General features: G+C 44.2%; 1 protein-coding gene across 2 annotated transcripts in view; it reads right to left on the bottom strand.

Annotated features, from left to right (window-relative positions):
* Nucleotides 1–18,544, bottom strand: part of LOC143300559 (zinc finger protein ZFAT-like) — a 48,989-nt gene that overhangs the window by 22,515 nt on the left and 7,930 nt on the right. For both annotated transcript variants that reach the window (XM_076614315.1, XM_076614316.1), the window contains 9 exons: nucleotides 16,927–17,090; nucleotides 15,494–15,643; nucleotides 13,800–13,998; nucleotides 9,806–9,964; nucleotides 8,348–8,484; nucleotides 6,464–6,651; nucleotides 4,922–5,997; nucleotides 3,146–3,359; nucleotides 344–447 (listed from right to left, as the gene is read on the bottom strand). In XM_076614315.1, the coding sequence (XP_076470430.1) occupies nucleotides 344–447; nucleotides 3,146–3,359; nucleotides 4,922–5,997; nucleotides 6,464–6,651; nucleotides 8,348–8,484; nucleotides 9,806–9,964; nucleotides 13,800–13,998; nucleotides 15,494–15,643; nucleotides 16,927–17,090 (2,391 nt within the window). The remainder of the gene's footprint in view (nucleotides 1–343; nucleotides 448–3,145; nucleotides 3,360–4,921; nucleotides 5,998–6,463; nucleotides 6,652–8,347; nucleotides 8,485–9,805; nucleotides 9,965–13,799; nucleotides 13,999–15,493; nucleotides 15,644–16,926; nucleotides 17,091–18,544) is intronic.

Below are 18,544 nucleotides of genomic sequence, written 5' to 3' on the forward strand. Positions count from 1 at the left end.
CACCCACCCATCTTGCCCAACACCTCTCTCTGTAAATGAAGACACCCACCCATCTTGCCCAACACCTCTCTCTGTAAATGAAGACACCCACCCATCTTGTCCAACACATCTGTCTGTAAATGAAGTCATCCACCCATCTTGTCCAACACATCTGTCTGTAAATGAAGTCATCCACCCATCTTGTCCAACACATCTGTCTGTAAATGAAGACACCCACCCATCTTGCCCAACACATCTGTCTGTAAATGAAGACACCCATTCATCTTGTCCAACACATCTGTCTGTAAATGAAGACACCCATTCATCTTGTCCAACACCTCTCTCTGTAAATGAAGACACCCACCCATCTTGCCCTGCATCTTGTGCTTGTAGCCCGTCAGTTTATCCAGCTCCTCCCTGGGCAGGTCAGGGTGGGACACAGACATGTGGACACGAAGTCGTTTGATGCTGGAACATGTGTATTAATGACAAGAGGTCATTTAATGCTGGAACATGTGTAGAAATGACACACTGTCGCTTGATACTGGAAGATGGTATATGAATGATACGAAGTCGCTTAATGCTGGGACATGAATAGAAATGACACAAAGTCATTTAATGCTGGAACATGTATAGAAATGACACACTGTCGCTTGATGCTGGAACATGTATAGAAATGATACGACGTTGATTAATGCTGGAACAAGTATAAAAAACTATTTCAATGACATGAAGTCTTTCAATGCTGGAACATGTTTATCAGTAACAGGAAATCACTGAAACATCTATATGAATGACACGAAGTCGTTTAATGCTGGAAAATGTATACCAATGACACGAAGTTGCTAAATGCTGGAACATGCATATCAATGGCACAAAGTCAATTAATGCTGGAACATGTACAAAAATGACACGAAATCGCTTGATGCCGGAACATCTATGGAAATAACACAAAGTCACTTGATGCTGGAATATGTATAGAAATGACACAAAGTCAATTGATGTTGGATCATCTATAAAATGATACAAAATCAATTAATGCTGGAACATGTACAGAAATGACACGATGTCGCTTGATGCTGGAATATGTATAGAAATGAACACAAAGTAGCTTGATGCTGGAATATCTAGAGAAATGACATGAAGTCAATTGATGTTGGAACATCTATAGAAATGATACGAAATCAATTAATGCTGGAACATGTATAGAAATGACACAATGTCGCTTGATGCTGGAACATATATATAAATGACATGAGGCTGCTTGATGCAGGAACATGTGTATGAATGACATGAAGTCGCTTAATGCTGGAACATGTACAGAAATGACACGAAGTCGCTTGATTCTGGAACATGTACAGAAATGACACAATGTCACTTGATGCTGGAACATATACATATATATATAAATGACATGAAGTCGCTTGATTCTGGAACATCTATAGAAATGACACAATGTCACTTGATTCTGGAACCTGTATAGAAATGTCATGAAGTCGCTTGATGCTGGAACATGTAAAAAAATTACACAATGCCCCTTGATGCTTGAACATCTGTAGAAATGACACAAAATTGCTTGATGCTGGAACATGTACAGAAACGACACAAGTCAATTAATGCGGGAACATGTATTTATGAATGACACAAAGTCACTTGATGCTGGAACATGTAGAAAATGACACAATATCACTTGATGCTGGAAAATCTATAGAAATGACTCAAAGCCACTTGAAGCTGGAACATGTATAGAAATGACATGAAGTCAATTAATACTGGAACATGTATAGAAACGACACAATGTTACTTGATGCTGGAAGACCTATAGAAATGGCACGAAGTCGCTTGATGCTGGAAACTATAGAAATGACACAAGTCAATTAATGTAGGAACATGTATATATAAATGACACAAAGTCGCTTGACACTGGAACGTCTATAAATAAAAATATATATATATATAAGTAGAGAGAGAGAGTGATGGCCTAGAGGTAACGCGTCCGCCTAGGAATCTGAACGCACTGGTTCAAAGCATGGCTCAGCCGCCGATATTTTCTCCCCCTCCACTTACCTTGAGTGGTGGTCTGGATGCTGGTCATTCGGATGAGATGATAAACCGAGGCCCTGTGCGCAGCATGCACTTAGCGCATGTAAAAGAACCCATGGCAACAAAAGGGTTGTCCCTGGCAAAATTCTGTAGAAAAATCCACTTCAATAGGAAAAACAAATAAAACTGCACGCAGGAAAAAATATAAAACAAGAAGCAAAGCCTTCAAGACTCACTTGTGCTTCACACTTTATCCTGTAAAGGAATCATTAAGAGGAAAAAAAAGAGATTTTGAAAATGGTTGAAAAGTGCTCTGTATTAAATATGATGGATAAGCTTGGGAGAAAAAAAAAAAGAAAAGAAAAGAAAAAAATGTAATGTTTAAGATGAGAAAGATCAGTTTAAAGCAAATTAAGTCCCCTAGCATTAATTACAGAGTAATTCCCCTTTTTTACTATCTGCATCAAAACATTTGCAAAATAAATAAAACTTCCATGCTTAGCAAAAGAAGTTCCTGTTGGAACAAAAAATGATAATAATGACTGCTCTTGTTGTTGTGTCAGAATATCAGATCAAAGTGCCAAGTTTAGAGAAAACAAAAAATATAAATATAACAGTAAATGCAGTTTGCATATAATTAGGCTTCATTTTTTTTTTTTTTTTTGTGCCCATCCCAGAGGTGCAATATTGTTTTAAACAAGATGACTGAAAAGAACTGAATTTTTCCTATTTTTATGCCTAATTTGGTGTCAACTGACAAAGTATTTGCAGAGAAAATGGCAATGTTAAAGTTTACCATGGACACACACACACACACACACACACACACACAGACAACCGAACACCAGGTTAAAACATAGACTCACTTTGTTTACACAAGTGGGTCAAAAATGGGTGGCGCTGAAGTATAGCGACACGCTCTCCCTAGGAAGAGCAGCCTGAATTTCACACAGAGATATCTGTTGCGATAAAAATAAATACAAATACAAATATATATATATATATAGATATAGATATATAGATATATATAAACTATATATTGCAATATTACATGTGCATTACAGCTACATTTCAACATTTCCTCACAAACATCTACATTCCAATTTGAGGTGCAAAGACCTACGTCTCAAACTTGTCTGGGCAGTGTGGACACTGCAGACCACTGATGCCCAGATGGGTCAGCTGATGACTCCACAGCCGTGTGCGACTGGTGGCCACAAAGTCGCAGTCCTTGCAGGGGAACTTGACATTCTCGTGTTCCCGCTCCATGTGGCGACGCAGGTTCTCCCTGGTGATGGCCCTGAAGGCACACTCCGTGCAGCGGAAAGGTCGGTCACCTGGCATGAAGCACAGTTATTTTACTCACTGACTGCCAGCAGATGTCATTCTCAAACAGAAAAGTGCAGATCACCTGTCTGTCAAGGTTTGGTTAAAGGTTAAAGGTCCGACAGCTTTTCATATCTATCAGACAGTAAACTCACATCCACTGTGTCTGGGTCTGAGCATAGCAAGGCGGGGCCCAGTCCTCTCCTTCCACTATTCTGACCATCCCCAATGTAGCATCACGTACCCATTCACGTCTAGCTGGAGTGAGGAACATTGGAGTAAAATGCCTTTCCCAAAGACACAACACTGAACCCTTTCCCAAAGACACAACACTGAACCCTTTCCCAAAGACTGAACCCTTTCCTAAAGACACAACACTGAACCCTTTCCCAAAGACACAATACCGAACCCTTTCCCAAAGACAGAACCCTTTCCCAAAGACACAATTCGGAACCCTTTCCCAAAGACAGAACCCTTTCCCAAAGACACAATACAGAACCCTTTCCTAAAGACAGAGCCCTTTCCCAAAGACACAACACTGAACCCTTTCCCAAAGACTGAACCCTTTCCCAAAGACTGAACCCTTTCCCAAAGACACAATACTGAACCCTTTCCCAAAGACACAATTCGGAACCCTTTCCCAAAGACAGAGCCCTTTCCCAAAGACACAACACTGAACCCTTTCCCAAATACAGAACCCTTTACCAAAGACACAGCACTGAACCCTTTTCCAAAGACAGAACCCTTCCCCAAAGACACATCAATAAACCCCAAAGACACATCAATACACCCTTTCCCAAAGACACATCAATAAACCCTTTCCCAAAGACACATCAATAGACCCTTCCCCAAAGACAGAACCCATTCCCAAAGACAGAACCCTTCCCCAAAGACACATCAATAAACCCCAAAGACACATCAATACACCCTTTCCCAAAGACACATCAATAAACCCTTTCCCAAAGACACATCAATAGACCCTTCCCCAAAGACAGAACCCTTTCCCAAAGACAGAAACCTTTCCCAAAGACACATCATTAAATCCTTCCCCAAAGACAGAACCCTTCCCCAAAGACAGAACCCTTTCCCAAAGACAGAACCCATTCCCAAAGACAGAACCCTTCCCCAAAGACAGAACCATTTCCCAAAGACACATCATTAAATCCTTCCCCAAAGACAGAAACCTTTCCCAAAGACAGAACCCTTTCAGAACCCTTTCTCAAAGACAGAACCCTTTCCCAAAGACTGAACCCTTTCTCAAAGATACATCAATAAACCCTTTCCCAAAGACAGAACCCTTTCCCAAAGACAGACAGAACCCTTTCCCAAAGACAGAACCCTTTCCCAAAGACAGACAGAACCCTTTCCCAAAGACAGAACCCTTTCCCAAAGACACATCACTGAACCCACAACACTAGGCCTTGAACCCTGATCACTAAGACGTAGGTCAGGTATCTGCCTCTTAAAAAAAAAAAAAATAAAAAAAACTGATTTGGTTTAGCCTTTATAGATCAGGGAACATGTTTTGAAAACCCTTTGAAAGTGAAAAATCCTCACTTGAAGAATGCCTGACCTGTGTGTGTGCGGAGGTGAGGTTCATAATCCTGCTTGGTGTAGAACAGGCGGCCACAGAACTCACACTCCTCCGAACCAAACGTCTCCCGCATCTTCTGGAAGATCTGCATGTTCATTGGCCGGAAGCCCAGCCTCTGCACAATGTTCTTCTTGCTCTCCTCCTTGTCCTCCGGGCTGCCTGCAGTCTCCTCCTCAGCCTGCCCTGGGCTCTCCCCTTCACCCTCCTCCACATCTCTGTCCAGTTCGCCATTGTCAAGGTCATCAAGGTCGTCGTCCTGGTGGTGGGCCTGGCCAGGGTTGGGCGCCAGAGGAACAGCGGCGTTGGACAAAGGCTGATCCGACTGTGGGGGTTGGGGCATGCCGTCTTCCGCAGCTGGTGGAAGCTGGCTGGCGGAAGGAAGAACCTCACCATCTTGAGGAGCGGGTTTGGATGGGGAAGGGTGGTCTTTGTCGTCAGGGTTACAGGTCATCATGTCATCATCAGCCATGTTGGAGCCAGGCAGAAGGTGGGTGACTGTGGTGGAGGGGGTGGGGGGCAGGATGTCGGCCACCCCCTCACTCACCATCACCGTGATCCTACCACCCCCCTCCTCCCCCATGTTCATCATCCCCCCCTCCTCCCCGTCCTTCATTGTCACATTCTCCTCCAGAGTGCCTTCCCCTTTCTCCATGCTTCCTCCGCTGGAATCCAGCACCACCCCCTCACTCTCCACCCCCACCTCCTCCTTCACCACCCTAACCAAATTCCCCAGGTCCCCTGATGATGATGCCACCAGCTCTGTGGACGACCCTGCCATGGTTGAAGACCCCTCCACCATCTGCAGAGAGACGTCCGGCATGGATTTGGGCAGGTCTGGAGCGGTTGGTGGTTCCATGGTGGTGGTGGTAGTGGTGTTGTTGACGGCAGTGGAGGAGAGTTCTGGTGGCAGGTTGACAAACTGTTTGTCCTCCACTGCCATTTGTTCGTCTGGCTCCGGCAGGTAGAGGCTGCTGTTGATGCAGCGGTCAAACAGTTCCTCGTCACCCCCCAGTGACTGCTCCTCAGCGTGGGAGCTGCTCAGGTGTTCCAGCAGTCTGTGGCACAAGTTGGCTTTGGTCAGTGTGTGTGTGTGTGTGTGTGTGTGTGTGTGTGTGTGTGTGTGTGTGTCTGTGTGAGTGTGTGAATGCGAGTGAGTGAATGTGTGTGTGTGTGTGTGTGTGTGTGTGTGTGTGTGTGTGTGTGTGTGTGTGTGTGTGCATGTGCACGCGTCTGAGTGTGTGTGTGTGTATGTGAATGCGTGTGTCAAAGAAATGCACATACACAAACAAAAGAGGGAAAAAAATGAAATGAACATCCCAATCATATCAGCTCTATTTAAATACACACACACACATACACACACTGCACACACACAAGCTCACATAAACTCATACTGCACACACACACACACACACACACACACACACACACACACACACACACCAAACAACACAAAGAGCAAATCCTCCACTGTCACTAATGACAACTATCTCACACATCAACAAGGAACAAAAAGCTCACTTGACTGTAGACAGAAACATGGCACTGCACAGAGCACAGCAGTACAGCACACGATGCTTGATGTAGTGTTTCTCCAGGTACACACGTCGACTGGCCTGGTAGTCACAAAGCTCGCACTGGTGCGTCATGTTTACATCACGAATGTCGTGAACAAACAGGTGACGGTCTCTGTCAATCTTTTTCTTGAACTGAAAACACACGTATCTCCTGAGTATGAACAAACAGTGACAGTCTCTGTCAATCATCTTCTTGAACTGAAAACACAAGTATCTCCTGAGTATCATGAAGAATGGAACAAAGAAGACAGGGAAGGATGGGGAAAGATAGAGAGAGAGAAGGACGAACAAACACACTGGCAGGTGGCAGTAAAAGGTGTAGGAAATGCAGACAGAGGCAGACCAAAAGACAGAAGACAGTAGAGAGGGGTGGTGGCCTAATCAGGAAACATCAGTCCACCAGTTCAAGTCCCATCTGATCAGGAAACCTCAGTCCACCAGTTCAGTCCCATCTGATCAGGAAACCTCTGTCTTCCAGTTCAAGTCCCATCTGATCAGGAAACCTCTGTCTTCCAGTTCAAGTCCCATCTCATCAGGAAACCTCAGTCCACCAGTTCAAGTCCCATCTCATCAGGAAACCTCTGTCTTCCAGTTCAGGTCCCATCTGATCAGGAAACCTCAGTCCACCAGTTCAAGTCCCATCTCATCAGGAAACCTCAGTCCACCAGTTCAAGTCCCATCTGATCAGGAAACTTCTGTCTTCCAGTTCAAGTCCCATCTGATCAGGAAACCTTGGTCTTCCAGTTCAAGTCCCATCTGATCAGGAAACCTCTGTCTTCCAGTTCAAATCCCATCTGATCAGGAAACCTCAGTCCCCCAGTTCAAGTCCCATCTGATCAGGAAACCTCAGTCCACCAGTTCAAGTCCCATCTGATCAGGAAACCTCTGTCTTCCAGATCAAATCCCATCTCATCAGGAAACCTCTGTCTTCCAGATCAAATCCCATCTCATCAGGAAACCTCTGTCTTCCAGATCAAATCCCATCTGATCAGGAAACCTCAGTCTTCCAGTTCAAGTCCCATCTGATCAGGAAACCTCTCTCTTCCAGTTCAGGTCCCATCTGATCAGGAATCCTCTGTCTTTCAGTTCAAGTCCCATCTGATCAGGAAACCTCAGTCCACCAGTTCAAGTCCCATGTGATCACGAAACCTCAGTCCACCAGTTCAAGTCCCATCTGATCAGGAAACCTCTGTCTTCCAGATCAAATCCCATCTCATCAGGAAACCTCTGTCTTCCAGTTCAAGTCCCATCTGATCAGGAAATCTCTGTTTTCCAGTTCAAGTCCCATCTGATCAGGAAACCTCTGTCTTCCAGTTCAAGTCCCATCTGATCAGGAAACCTCTGTCTTCCAGTTCAAGTCCCATCTGATCAGGAAATCTCTGTCTTCCAGTTCAAATCCCATCTCATCAGGAAACCTGTCTTCCAGTTCAAGTCCCATGTACAGACGAGCATTTTACTCCCTCCTTCCACTAGACACTGAGCGGTAGTCTGGGTGCTTTTGTTTTTTTCATTTCATGAGATGATAAACTGAGGTCCCATGTGCAGCATACACATAGCCCACAAAAACAAAACAAAAATGGCAGCAAAAAAGCTGTACCTGGCAAAATTATGTGGAATAATCCATTTTGATAGTAAAACAAATACACTTGCAGACAGAAAACAAAACAATAGTGCTGCACTGTGGTGTTTGCTCTCCCGGAGAGCAGCACCAATTCCACACAAAGAAATCTGCTGTGACAAACAATACAATGAGAAAAAGAAAGGAAAAAGAAATCACAAGAGAAGCAACAGCACAGTATCAGAACACACAGAAAAGACTGCCTCTCACCTTACGATTACAGACGTGACACTGGTGAATGACGGTGGACCCGCTGGCTTGTCTCCCCTGCAGGAAGGTCTGCAGATACTGCTGCCCTCTGCGGGAATTGGCGTGGTACTTCCGCACATGGTTGATCAGGGACTTTCCTGTGAAACATTCCATAGCAACATCAATGTTTCTGACAACAGTCTATAGCAACATCAATGTTTCTGACAAGTCTATAGCAACATCAATGTTTCTGACAATAGTCTATAGCAACATCAATGTTTCTGACAAGTTCATGGAACAGTCCATAGCAACATCAATGTTTCTGACAAGCTAAGATATTGGGAGAAAAAATAAAAAGGTATTTGTGTGTTGGTTTGCGGAATATCTCTTGTCCAGTCAATAGCGGGAGTACTTTGTGTAGTCAATAGCGGGAGTACTTTGTGCAGTCAATAGCGGGAGTACTTTGTGTAGTCAATAGCGGGAGGTACTTTGTGTAGTCAATAGCGGGAGTGCTTTGTGCAGTCAATAGCGGGAGGTACTTTGTGTAGTCAATAGCGGGAGGTACTTTGTGTAGTCAATAGCGGGAGTACTTTGTGTAGTCAATAGCGGGAGGTACTTCGTGCAGTCAATAGCGGGAGGTACTTTGTGCAGTCAATAGCGGGAGTACTTTGTCCAGTCAACAGCAGGAGGTACTTTGTCCAGTCAATAGCAAGAGGTACTTTGGCAGTTGACCCGACACCCAGCGTTCACCAGTGATCAGAGTTCCAGGCACTGTTCTGATACAGTGTTGTGTCCTTGGCAAAAGGCTCTTCCATTTTCCTCACTCCACTCAGGTGTTAATGGGTACCTGACTTTGACACAGGAAGGTTAAACAATGGGAGAAAGAGAGGATTCAGTCCCACCTACCAATGCCTATGGCTGTGAAACCCTATAGGACCTGGGTTGGTTTGTTTTTTGTAAGTCACTCGCAAACAAAAAGTATCAAAGCTAGGAGTTGACAAAGTCATCAGCAAAACGCTGCTCAAGAAGGGAAACAAACTCCTGCAGTTAGTGGTTATCTGTTTAATGTGTCAGGTCAATGAATGTAATGACCTGAATGAAAGTGTTAAAGGTTAGAGGTCCCAAAGCCTTTTGTGGGCACCGGGCATTGAATCCATATTCTCTGTGTGAGGGATTGGCACAGGAAGGCAAGGCCCAATCCTCTCTTTGCACCACTTTAACTTTCCCCAGCTGAAGGCAGGTACCCATTCACACCTGGCTGGATTGAGGAAAATGGGAGTGAAGTGCCTTTCTCAAAGACACAACATCACACCAAAACAGGGCCTTGAAACCTGACCACTGCTGAACGTTGGATCACAAGTCTCAATGCCTGAATGAGAACTGCCTTCCTGTCTGTGCAGATAGCAGTTCAAAACAGAACTCTTGCTGATCAAAACAAAGTGCAAACAGAACTCTTGCTGATCAAAACAAAGTGATCACCTGTGGCGTAGTCCTTGTGGCAGATGGCACAGGGGTGACGTTTCTTGTCGTGGGTTGCCTCGTGCTCCACCAGGTGGCTCTTGTTGACAGAGCGAAAGTCGCAGTGTTTGCACTGGTAGTACTGACCCGTGTGCTTACGCATGTGTGTGTAGAGATTGCCTGCATCAAACACAACAGAGGCATATCTTTTGACACAACATCATCAGGTGGATAATGACCAACACACACATAGTGACAGCCTGATAATGACCCCCACACACACACAGAAAGCCTGACAATGACCAACACACACACACACACACACACACACACACACACACACACACACAGAAAGCCTGATAATGACCAGCACACACACACACACACAAACACACACACACAGAAAGCCTGATAATGACCAACACACACACACACACACACACACACACACACACACACACACACACAGAGAAAGGCTGATAATGACAAACACACACACACACACAGAAAGCCTGATAATGACTAACACACACACACACACACACACACACACACACACACACACACACACACACGCCTGATAATGACAAAAACACACAGAAAGCCTAATGATGACCAACACACAGAAAGCCTGATAATGACCAACACACAGAAAGCCTGATAATGACCAACACACACACACAGAAAGCCTGATAATGACCAACACACACACACACAGAAAGCCTGATAATGACCAACACACACACACAGAAAGCCTGATAATGACCAACACACAGAAAGCCTGTTAACAGGCATGAGATTGGGAAATTGTGATGGAGTCTGAAAGGCAGAGGCCTGGGGGCCACAGAAGGCCCCTAGTGGGGGTCCATGGGGCAATGCTGAAGGGTTTTTCTCAATTCCAAACCATAAAATCTGCACTTTAGGGCCACCAATGCCTCTGAGGTATTCCAATCCATAGAGGACAAAAATCAGTCCAACTTTTCCTAAACTGAAGCGTTTTTGCTTGAAACCTGTAAAGTCAGCCTGGGGGCATGATTTTCAAAATCGTGTGTGTGTGTGTGTGTGTGTTGTTTCAATGCAACTCTGTGTATGTGAGAAAGAGAGACAGACAGACAGACAAAGAGATTGAGAATAGGGGTGGGGCTGGACATGGGAGGAAAGAGTTAAAGTTCATGTATGTGCACTGCTTTAAATACAACTCTCTGTGTGTTCAACTCTTGGTGTGAGTGAGTGAGTGTGTGTGTGTGTGTGTTTTCAAGGAAAATGTTCTTAGCACACAAGTTTGCACTGTACCAATATAACTGACCTCCTGGTCTCTTCAGCTGTAGTCTCTGTTCCACTGACAGGCATGTGTGTTGGTTGAGGAAAGAAAGGGGGAAGTGAATGACTGGAGGGAGGAGGGGGTGGGTCTGTGACTGGTTATATCACTTCCAAGCAGTCAAGGATTCTCAGCTGGAGCTAGTGGTCAGTGTCTTGGCTCAATGCCAAAATTGCCACAGTCATTGACAGTGGTTTCATACCCCCCCTCCTCCTCCCCCCCCCCCTTCCCTCAGCACTGGTAGGAGACTCAAGAGAGAGGGGAGGGGTACCTCAGCAAATCATGAAAGTGAAGTCTGCAGGAGGGGGAGGGGGGGGGGGGGTTTGGGGAGTGACTTTTTTCTCTCTGAAATCAACTGTTCTTCTGCTGAAAATAGCAGATCCATCCGCTGAGAGTTCCCCAGCATGGACTCTGTGTGTGTGTGTGTGTGTGTGTGTGTGTGTTTTCAGGGGAGAAAGAAAGAGAGAGAGGGAGACAGCAAGCGAGCGTGAGTGTGCACATGTGTGTGTATGTGTGGTTTCAATTCAACTGTGTGTAAACAAGAGAGAGGGAGAGGGAGGCAGACAGAAAGAGAGGGGAGATGGTAGGAGGAAAGAATGCAAGTTGTATTTGTGCATGTGTATGCACTGCTTTCAAATTCAATAGATCCCTCTGTGTGTGTGTGTGTGTGTGTGTGTGTGTGTGTGTGTGTGTGTGTGTGTGTGTGTGTGTTTTCAATACAACTCTGTGTGTATATGCAAGAAAGAGAGAGAGAAAAAAACAGAAAGAGGGAGGGAGGGACAAAGAAACAGAGGGGAGAAGGTGGGAGGAAAAAGTGCAAGTTTGTATGTGTGCATTGCTTTAAATACAATTCTGTGTGTGTTCAATCTCCATGTGTGTGCTTGAAAGAGAGTGTGTGTGACTGTGCATGCGCATGTGTGTATTATGAAGCTCTGTGTGATTGTGTGAGTGCTCATATTATGTGTGCACATGTGCAACTGTAAAGGAGAGAGAGATAAAATAAGAAACAGAGTATATGTATATGTGAATGCAGTCATGTGTTGTTTTTTGTTGTTGGTTTTTTCAAAGTGTGTGTGTGTGCGTGTGTGCGCACGCGCACGCGCACGCGCATTCTATTCAGCTCTGTGTCTGTGCGTGCCTGTGTAACTTCAGTAATCTGGCCGGCTAGAGGTCTCAAATCTAAATACACTGACTCTTGCCATGAACTGTCTGTACTACAGAAGGTCAGCTGTGTCAGAAAAGGCACTGATGTCAATAAGTTGCTACAAAGTTTCTGTTTCAATCCCAACACTGAATGTTACTTGTGCATACAGTGGCAAAGGTTGGCAGCTTCTGCTGACTGAGCAGAGGGTCAAGCAGATGTACCCACGGCCCTTGTGGCTTGACAGGGATGGAGATCGCGTGCACTGATGTATCTGTGCGCGCGCAAGTTTGTGTGTGTGCACGTGCGGTCAAATGTCTGTGCCGCGTGTGTGTGTGTGTGTAATTGACAGCATGTGTGTGCATGCGCGCGCGTGCTGCTTTTCACAGTGTGTTAGGAAACTTTCAGACTTTGATTTTGGTGCTCTGACAAGTCACTGGATCGCCTCTCAAGGAGTCAACAAACGACGCTTTCGAAAGAGCATTCCATTTTCATTTTTGACAGATCGGTAAATGATATAGAATGGCCCATCAGCTTTTTCTTTCTTTCTTTTTTCTTCTAGAAAACGGACGCTCCATTTTTAATGCAAATGTGAAAACAGATTTCCGTGCCTGGACGGAAGAGTTGCACCCATACAATCTGACACCAATCGCACTTGGCCTTGCCCACAGTGTCCATTCTGTGAATGACGTCGCCTACCCAAGAAAGTTATTTTTTTATTCTTCACTTCTGTTTTCACGATCTCATCTTGCCAGACCCAGTTCCACTTATTATTCACTCCTTTATCGACCTCTGCTGCAAAAATCCTCTAATCCTTTGAGAGTTTTCTCATTTTGTCAATGACTGAAGACGATCGACGAAATCAGGTATCTTTGCAAGTTGTGAAGCCCACAAGCGAGTTTTGTAATCCCGACTGAATACGGATAAGCTGAATGATGACAGAGCAGCAACGGAACACTTATTCTCAATTGGTTCGCTTATCCAAACATGGGGTATTTTAGCAAACGCTGTGGGTCTGTCTTGTCGATTGGTCGGACAACGTTGGTGCAACCTTCGTGGGTTGGATAAAAACCTCAACCCCCCTCCACCCCTCCGATTTTCTCAACGGATCTACGCGAATCTCAAAAATGGCCTCTGGAGCCAATTTTCGGTCGGAAATCCAACTATAGTCGGAAAAATCTCATGCCTGGATAATGACCAACACACACACACAGAAAGCCTGATAATGACCAACACACACACACAGAAAGCCTGATAATGACCAACACACACACACAGAAAGCTTGATAATGACCAACACACAGAAAGCCTGATAATGACCAACACACACACACAGTGCCTGATAATGACCAACACACACACACAGAAAGCTTGATAATGACCAACACACAGAAAGCCTGATAATGACCAACACACACACACACACAGAAAGCCTGATAATGACCAACACACACACACACACAGAAAGCCTGATAATGACCAACACACACACACACACACACACACAGAAAGGCTGATAATGACCAACACACACATACACAGGAAGGCTGACTGACCTTTAGTGTTGGTGGTGTACTGACACTTAGTACATCTGAACGGTTTGAGGTTCGTGTGCACCAAGCAGTGCAGGCGCATGTGGGACAACGTCTTGAAGACCTTTTCACACACGGTGCAGGAGTACAGTGACAGTGACGTCAGCTGGCCCCGCCCATAGGTCCCTGCATTCTCGTTGATGTCTTGATCAATCACATGGACCTGGTCAGGTGTCACAACACATCCAGATCAGGCATCAAGACAGTCTCCATTCTTCAACACAATGCATGCGCTGTATTGTTGTGATGTGCTGTGTTGGACAATGCCATACTCCATTGTACATCAACACAATGCATGCGCTGTATTGTTGTGATGTGCTGTGTTGGACAATGCCATACTCCATTGTACATCAACAGAATGCATGTGCTGTATTGTTGTGATGTGCTGTGTTGTGCTGTGTTGTGATATGCTGTACTGATGTAATGTGCTGTGATGTGCTGTGTTGTGATGTGCTATGTTGTTGTCATGTGCTGTTTTGTTGTCATGTGCTGTGTTGTTATCATGTGCTGTTTTGTTGAGTTATGCTATGTTGTGCTGTGGTGTTGTGATGTGATGTGTTGTTGTGATGTGCTGTCTTGTGGTGTTCTGTGTTGTGCTGTACTGTTGTGCTGTGCTGTGTTGTGCTGTATTGTTGTGATGTGCTGTTTTGGGCAATGTTGTTCTACATTGTACATCACCATTCTGTCATCAACAGAATGCATGCATTGTCTTGTTGTGATGTGCTGTGTTGTTGTGATGTACTGTGTTGTTGTGATGTGCTGTGTTGTTGTGATGTGCTGTGTTGTGATGTGCTGTGTTGTGATGTACTGTGTTGTTGTGATGTGCTGTGTTGTTGTGATGTGCTGTGTTGTTGTGATGTGCTGTGTTGTGATGTGCTGTGTTGTTGTGATGTACTGTGTTGTTGTGATGTGCTGTGTTGTGCTGTGCTGTGTTGTTGTGACGTACTGTATTGTTGTGATGTGCTGTGTTGTTGTGATGTGCTGTGTTGTGATGTGCTGTGTTGTTGTGATGTGCTGTGTTGTGATGTGCTGTGTTGTTGTGATGTGCTGTGTTGTTGTGATGTGCTGTGTTGTTGCGATGTGATGTGTTGTGATGTGCTGTATTGTTGTGATGTACTGTGTTGTGATGTGCTGTATTGTTGTGATGTGCTGTGTTGTTGTGATGTGCTGTGTTGTGATGTGCTGTGTTGTTGTGATGTGCTGTGTTGTTGCGATGTGATGTGTTGTGATGTGCTGTATTGTTGTGATGTACTGTGTTGTGATGTGTTGTGATGTGCTGTGTTGTTGTGATGTGCTGTGTTGTTGTGATGTGCTGTGTTGTGATGTGCTGTATTGTTGTGATGTGCTGTGTTGTTGTGATGTGCTGTGTTGTGATGTGCTGTATTGTTGTGATGTGCTGTGTTGGACAATGCTGTATTGTTGTGATGTGCTGTGTTGTTGTGATGTGCTGTGTTGTGATGTGCTATGTTGTTGTGATGTCACAACTTAACTGCAGACAATAAGAGTTTGCTGTTGGTCAACATACATTTCTTCTTGTCTTAGGGCTCTCACCCCCTCCTGGTGTATAGGCTGTCAACAAAAGACCTCTATAGTCCCCTGTCCTCCGCCATACAGCTCAGGTCCACATTCAGGGTGGACTCAAACTCCCTCACACCCACCTTGAACATGTGGTCGATACAGCTCAGGTCCACGTTCAGGGTCGACTCAAACTCAATTTTCTCCTCATCGTTGCGGAAGATGGGAACATCCTCAATGCCTTGAATGTTTCTGTCCTTGCCGCCACCCTCAGTATCTGCATCTGTGTGCAGCTGAAAACAGTAGGAATTCACACTGAATAATAAAATCTTGTAATTGTTTCATTACTCCTATGTGCCAAAGATATTATCTCCACCTTTTCTTCAACCATGTCCACCTGCTGTAAAATAACATTACAATGAAAGTGTGTTACTGAAACATAAAGACAATGCATACACACAAAAAACATTTGTGCATGTATACAAACATTTTTAGGCATACACAAACTATTCATGATTACTGTGATCAAAACTTGCATTTTTTCCCCATCAATATCTTAAAAAATAGAACTTCTACAGCCAAAGTCACATGACAGATCTTGATAATTGACAGATCTGAGCAAAACCTGAACGCTGAGCTCTGTGACAAAACTTCTACAAAGCCAGGCATTGAAATCACAGATCTGAAAATAGATCTACTTGATCAGTGGCATAAAAAAATAGGAGGTCTCCATTTTTTCAGACAGATGTTGCTGCTCAAATGCTTTCAGGTCATTTTATAAAGCATTTTAAAAAAGAATTAATGAACTTTTCAGTGGTGAGTTCAATGGAAAGATTTATTTTGTCTGGAAGTGCAGCAGAGCATCAAAAATCAGGTAAATTTTGAGCAAAGTTTTTATAAATTGAGTAAAAGATATCAAAGCAAAAATCTGCCCACGTAAAAGCAGAGAAAGTGATCTTTTATTTGATAGGTCTATTAAGTCAGTTGGTTGATACCGGCAATATCCACTCTATTTTTGTCACCAACCCTCTCAGACTAGGAGCAGATGTCGGCAAACTTATACCATGCTGATTTTTGAAGAGCAAAAGGTACTCCACTTCAGGCACGCAGTTTCACTCACACTGCCTAACACACACAAAAAAGAAACACTCAGAGGAAAGAACCAAAGTGGTGTTGTTTTCTTAATATATTTTTCACCCCGATGTATGCAGTATTGTGCTTGCTGTGGCGAGTGAAAAGTGAAAAAAATATTGTATTGTATTGTATTGTACTTTATTGTATTGTATTGCATTGTGCTGTGTTGTGCTGTAACAGAACTGACCTGAAGGTTCTTGAAGGCATTGGTGTTTCTCTGCCCCTCTGTTCTCCTCCTCCCCCACATTGTGTTGTGTAGTGCTGTGCTGTGCTGTGCTGTGCTGTGCTGTGTAGTGTTGTGCTGTGTAGTGTGGTGCTGTGCTGTGCTGTGCTGTGCTGTGTAGAGTTGTGCTGTGCTGTGCTGTGCTGTGCTATGCTGTGCTGTGTAGTGTGGTGCTATGTGGTGCTGTGCTGTGTAGAGTTGTGCTGTGACAGAACAGACCTGAATGTTCTTGAAGGCATTAGCGTTTCTCTGCCCCTTACTGTCTTCCTCCTCCCCCACATTCTCACTGTCCTCAGAATGCTCAGCCTCTGGGGGAGCCTTGTACTCCTCCTGGTCGTCGTCAATGGCTCCCGCCTCTGTTTCCTCAGGCTCCCCTTCGTCTCCTGAAGCGTCATCACACAGAACAGAGTCATTTGGTGTTGTGTTGTGTTGTGTTGTGTTTTGTCGTGTCATGTTGTTGTGTTGTGTTGTCTCATCACACAGAATAGAGTCATTCAGTGCTGTGTTGTGTTGTCTCATCACACACAACAGAGTCATTTGGTGTTGTGTTGTGTTGTGTTGTGTTGTGTTGTGTTGTGTCATCACACAGAATAGAGTCATTTGGTGCTGTGCTGTGCTGTGCTGTGCTGTGCTGTGCTGTGCTGTGTTGTGCTGTGCTGTGTTGTGTTGTGTTGTGTTGTGTCAACACACAGAATAGTCATTTGGTGTTGTGTTGTGTTGTGTTGTGTCGTGTCGTGTTGTTGTGTTGTGTTGTCTCATCACACAGAATAGAGTCATTCAGTGTTGTGTTGTGTTGTGTTGTGTTGTGTTGTGTTGTGTTGTGTTGTTGTGTTGTGTTGTGTTGTGTTGTGTTGTGTCATCACATAAAATAGAGTCATTTGGTCTTGCGTTGTGTTGTGTTGTGTTGCGTCATCACATAAAATAGAGTCATTTGGTGTTGCATTGTGCTGATTTGTGTTGCGTCATCACATAAAATAGAGTCATTTGGTGTTGCATTGTGTTGTGTTGTGTTGCGTCATCACACAGACTATTTGCATTGTGTTGTTTTGTGTTGCGTCATCACATAAAATAGAGTCATTTGGTGTTGCATGTGTTGTGTTGTGTTGCGTCATCACATAAAATAGAGTCATTTGGTGTTGCATTGTGTTGTTTTGTGTTGCGTCATCACATAAAATAGAGTCATTTGGTGTTGCATTGTGTTGTTTTGTGTTGCGTCATCACATAAAATAGAGTCATTTGGTGTTGCATGTGTTGTGTTGTGTTGTGTTGCGTCATCACATAAAATAGAGTCATTTGGTGTTGCATTGTGTTGTGTTGTGTTGCGTCATCACACAGACTATTTGCATTGTGTTGTTTTGTGTTGCGTCATCACATAAAATAGAGTCATTTGGTGTTGCATGTGTTGTGTTGTGTTGTGTTGCGTCATCACATAAAATAGAGTCATTTGGTGTTGCATTGTGTTGTGTTGTGTTGCGTCATCACACAGACTAGAGTCATTTGGTGTTGCATTGTGTTGTGTTGTGTTGCATCATCACACATTTATTATTATTTGGTGTTATTATTATTATTATTTGGTGTTGTGTTGTCTCTTTCTGTGTTGCGTTGTGTTGTCTCATTACTCAGGATAGTCATTTGGTGTTGCGTTGTGTTGTCTCATTACTCAGGATAGTCATTTGGTGTTGCTTTGTGTTGTCTCATTACTCAGGATAGTCATTTGGTGTTGCGTTGTGTTGTCTCATTACTCAGGATAGTCATTTGGTGTTGCTTTGTGTTGTCTCATTACTCAGGATAGTCATTTGGTGTTGTGTTGTGTTGTCTCATTACTCAGGATAGTCAT

The sequence above is a fragment of the Babylonia areolata genome, chromosome 26, assembly GCF_041734735.1.
Source record: "Babylonia areolata isolate BAREFJ2019XMU chromosome 26, ASM4173473v1, whole genome shotgun sequence".
Classification (NCBI taxonomy): domain Eukaryota; kingdom Metazoa; phylum Mollusca; class Gastropoda; order Neogastropoda; family Buccinidae; genus Babylonia; species Babylonia areolata.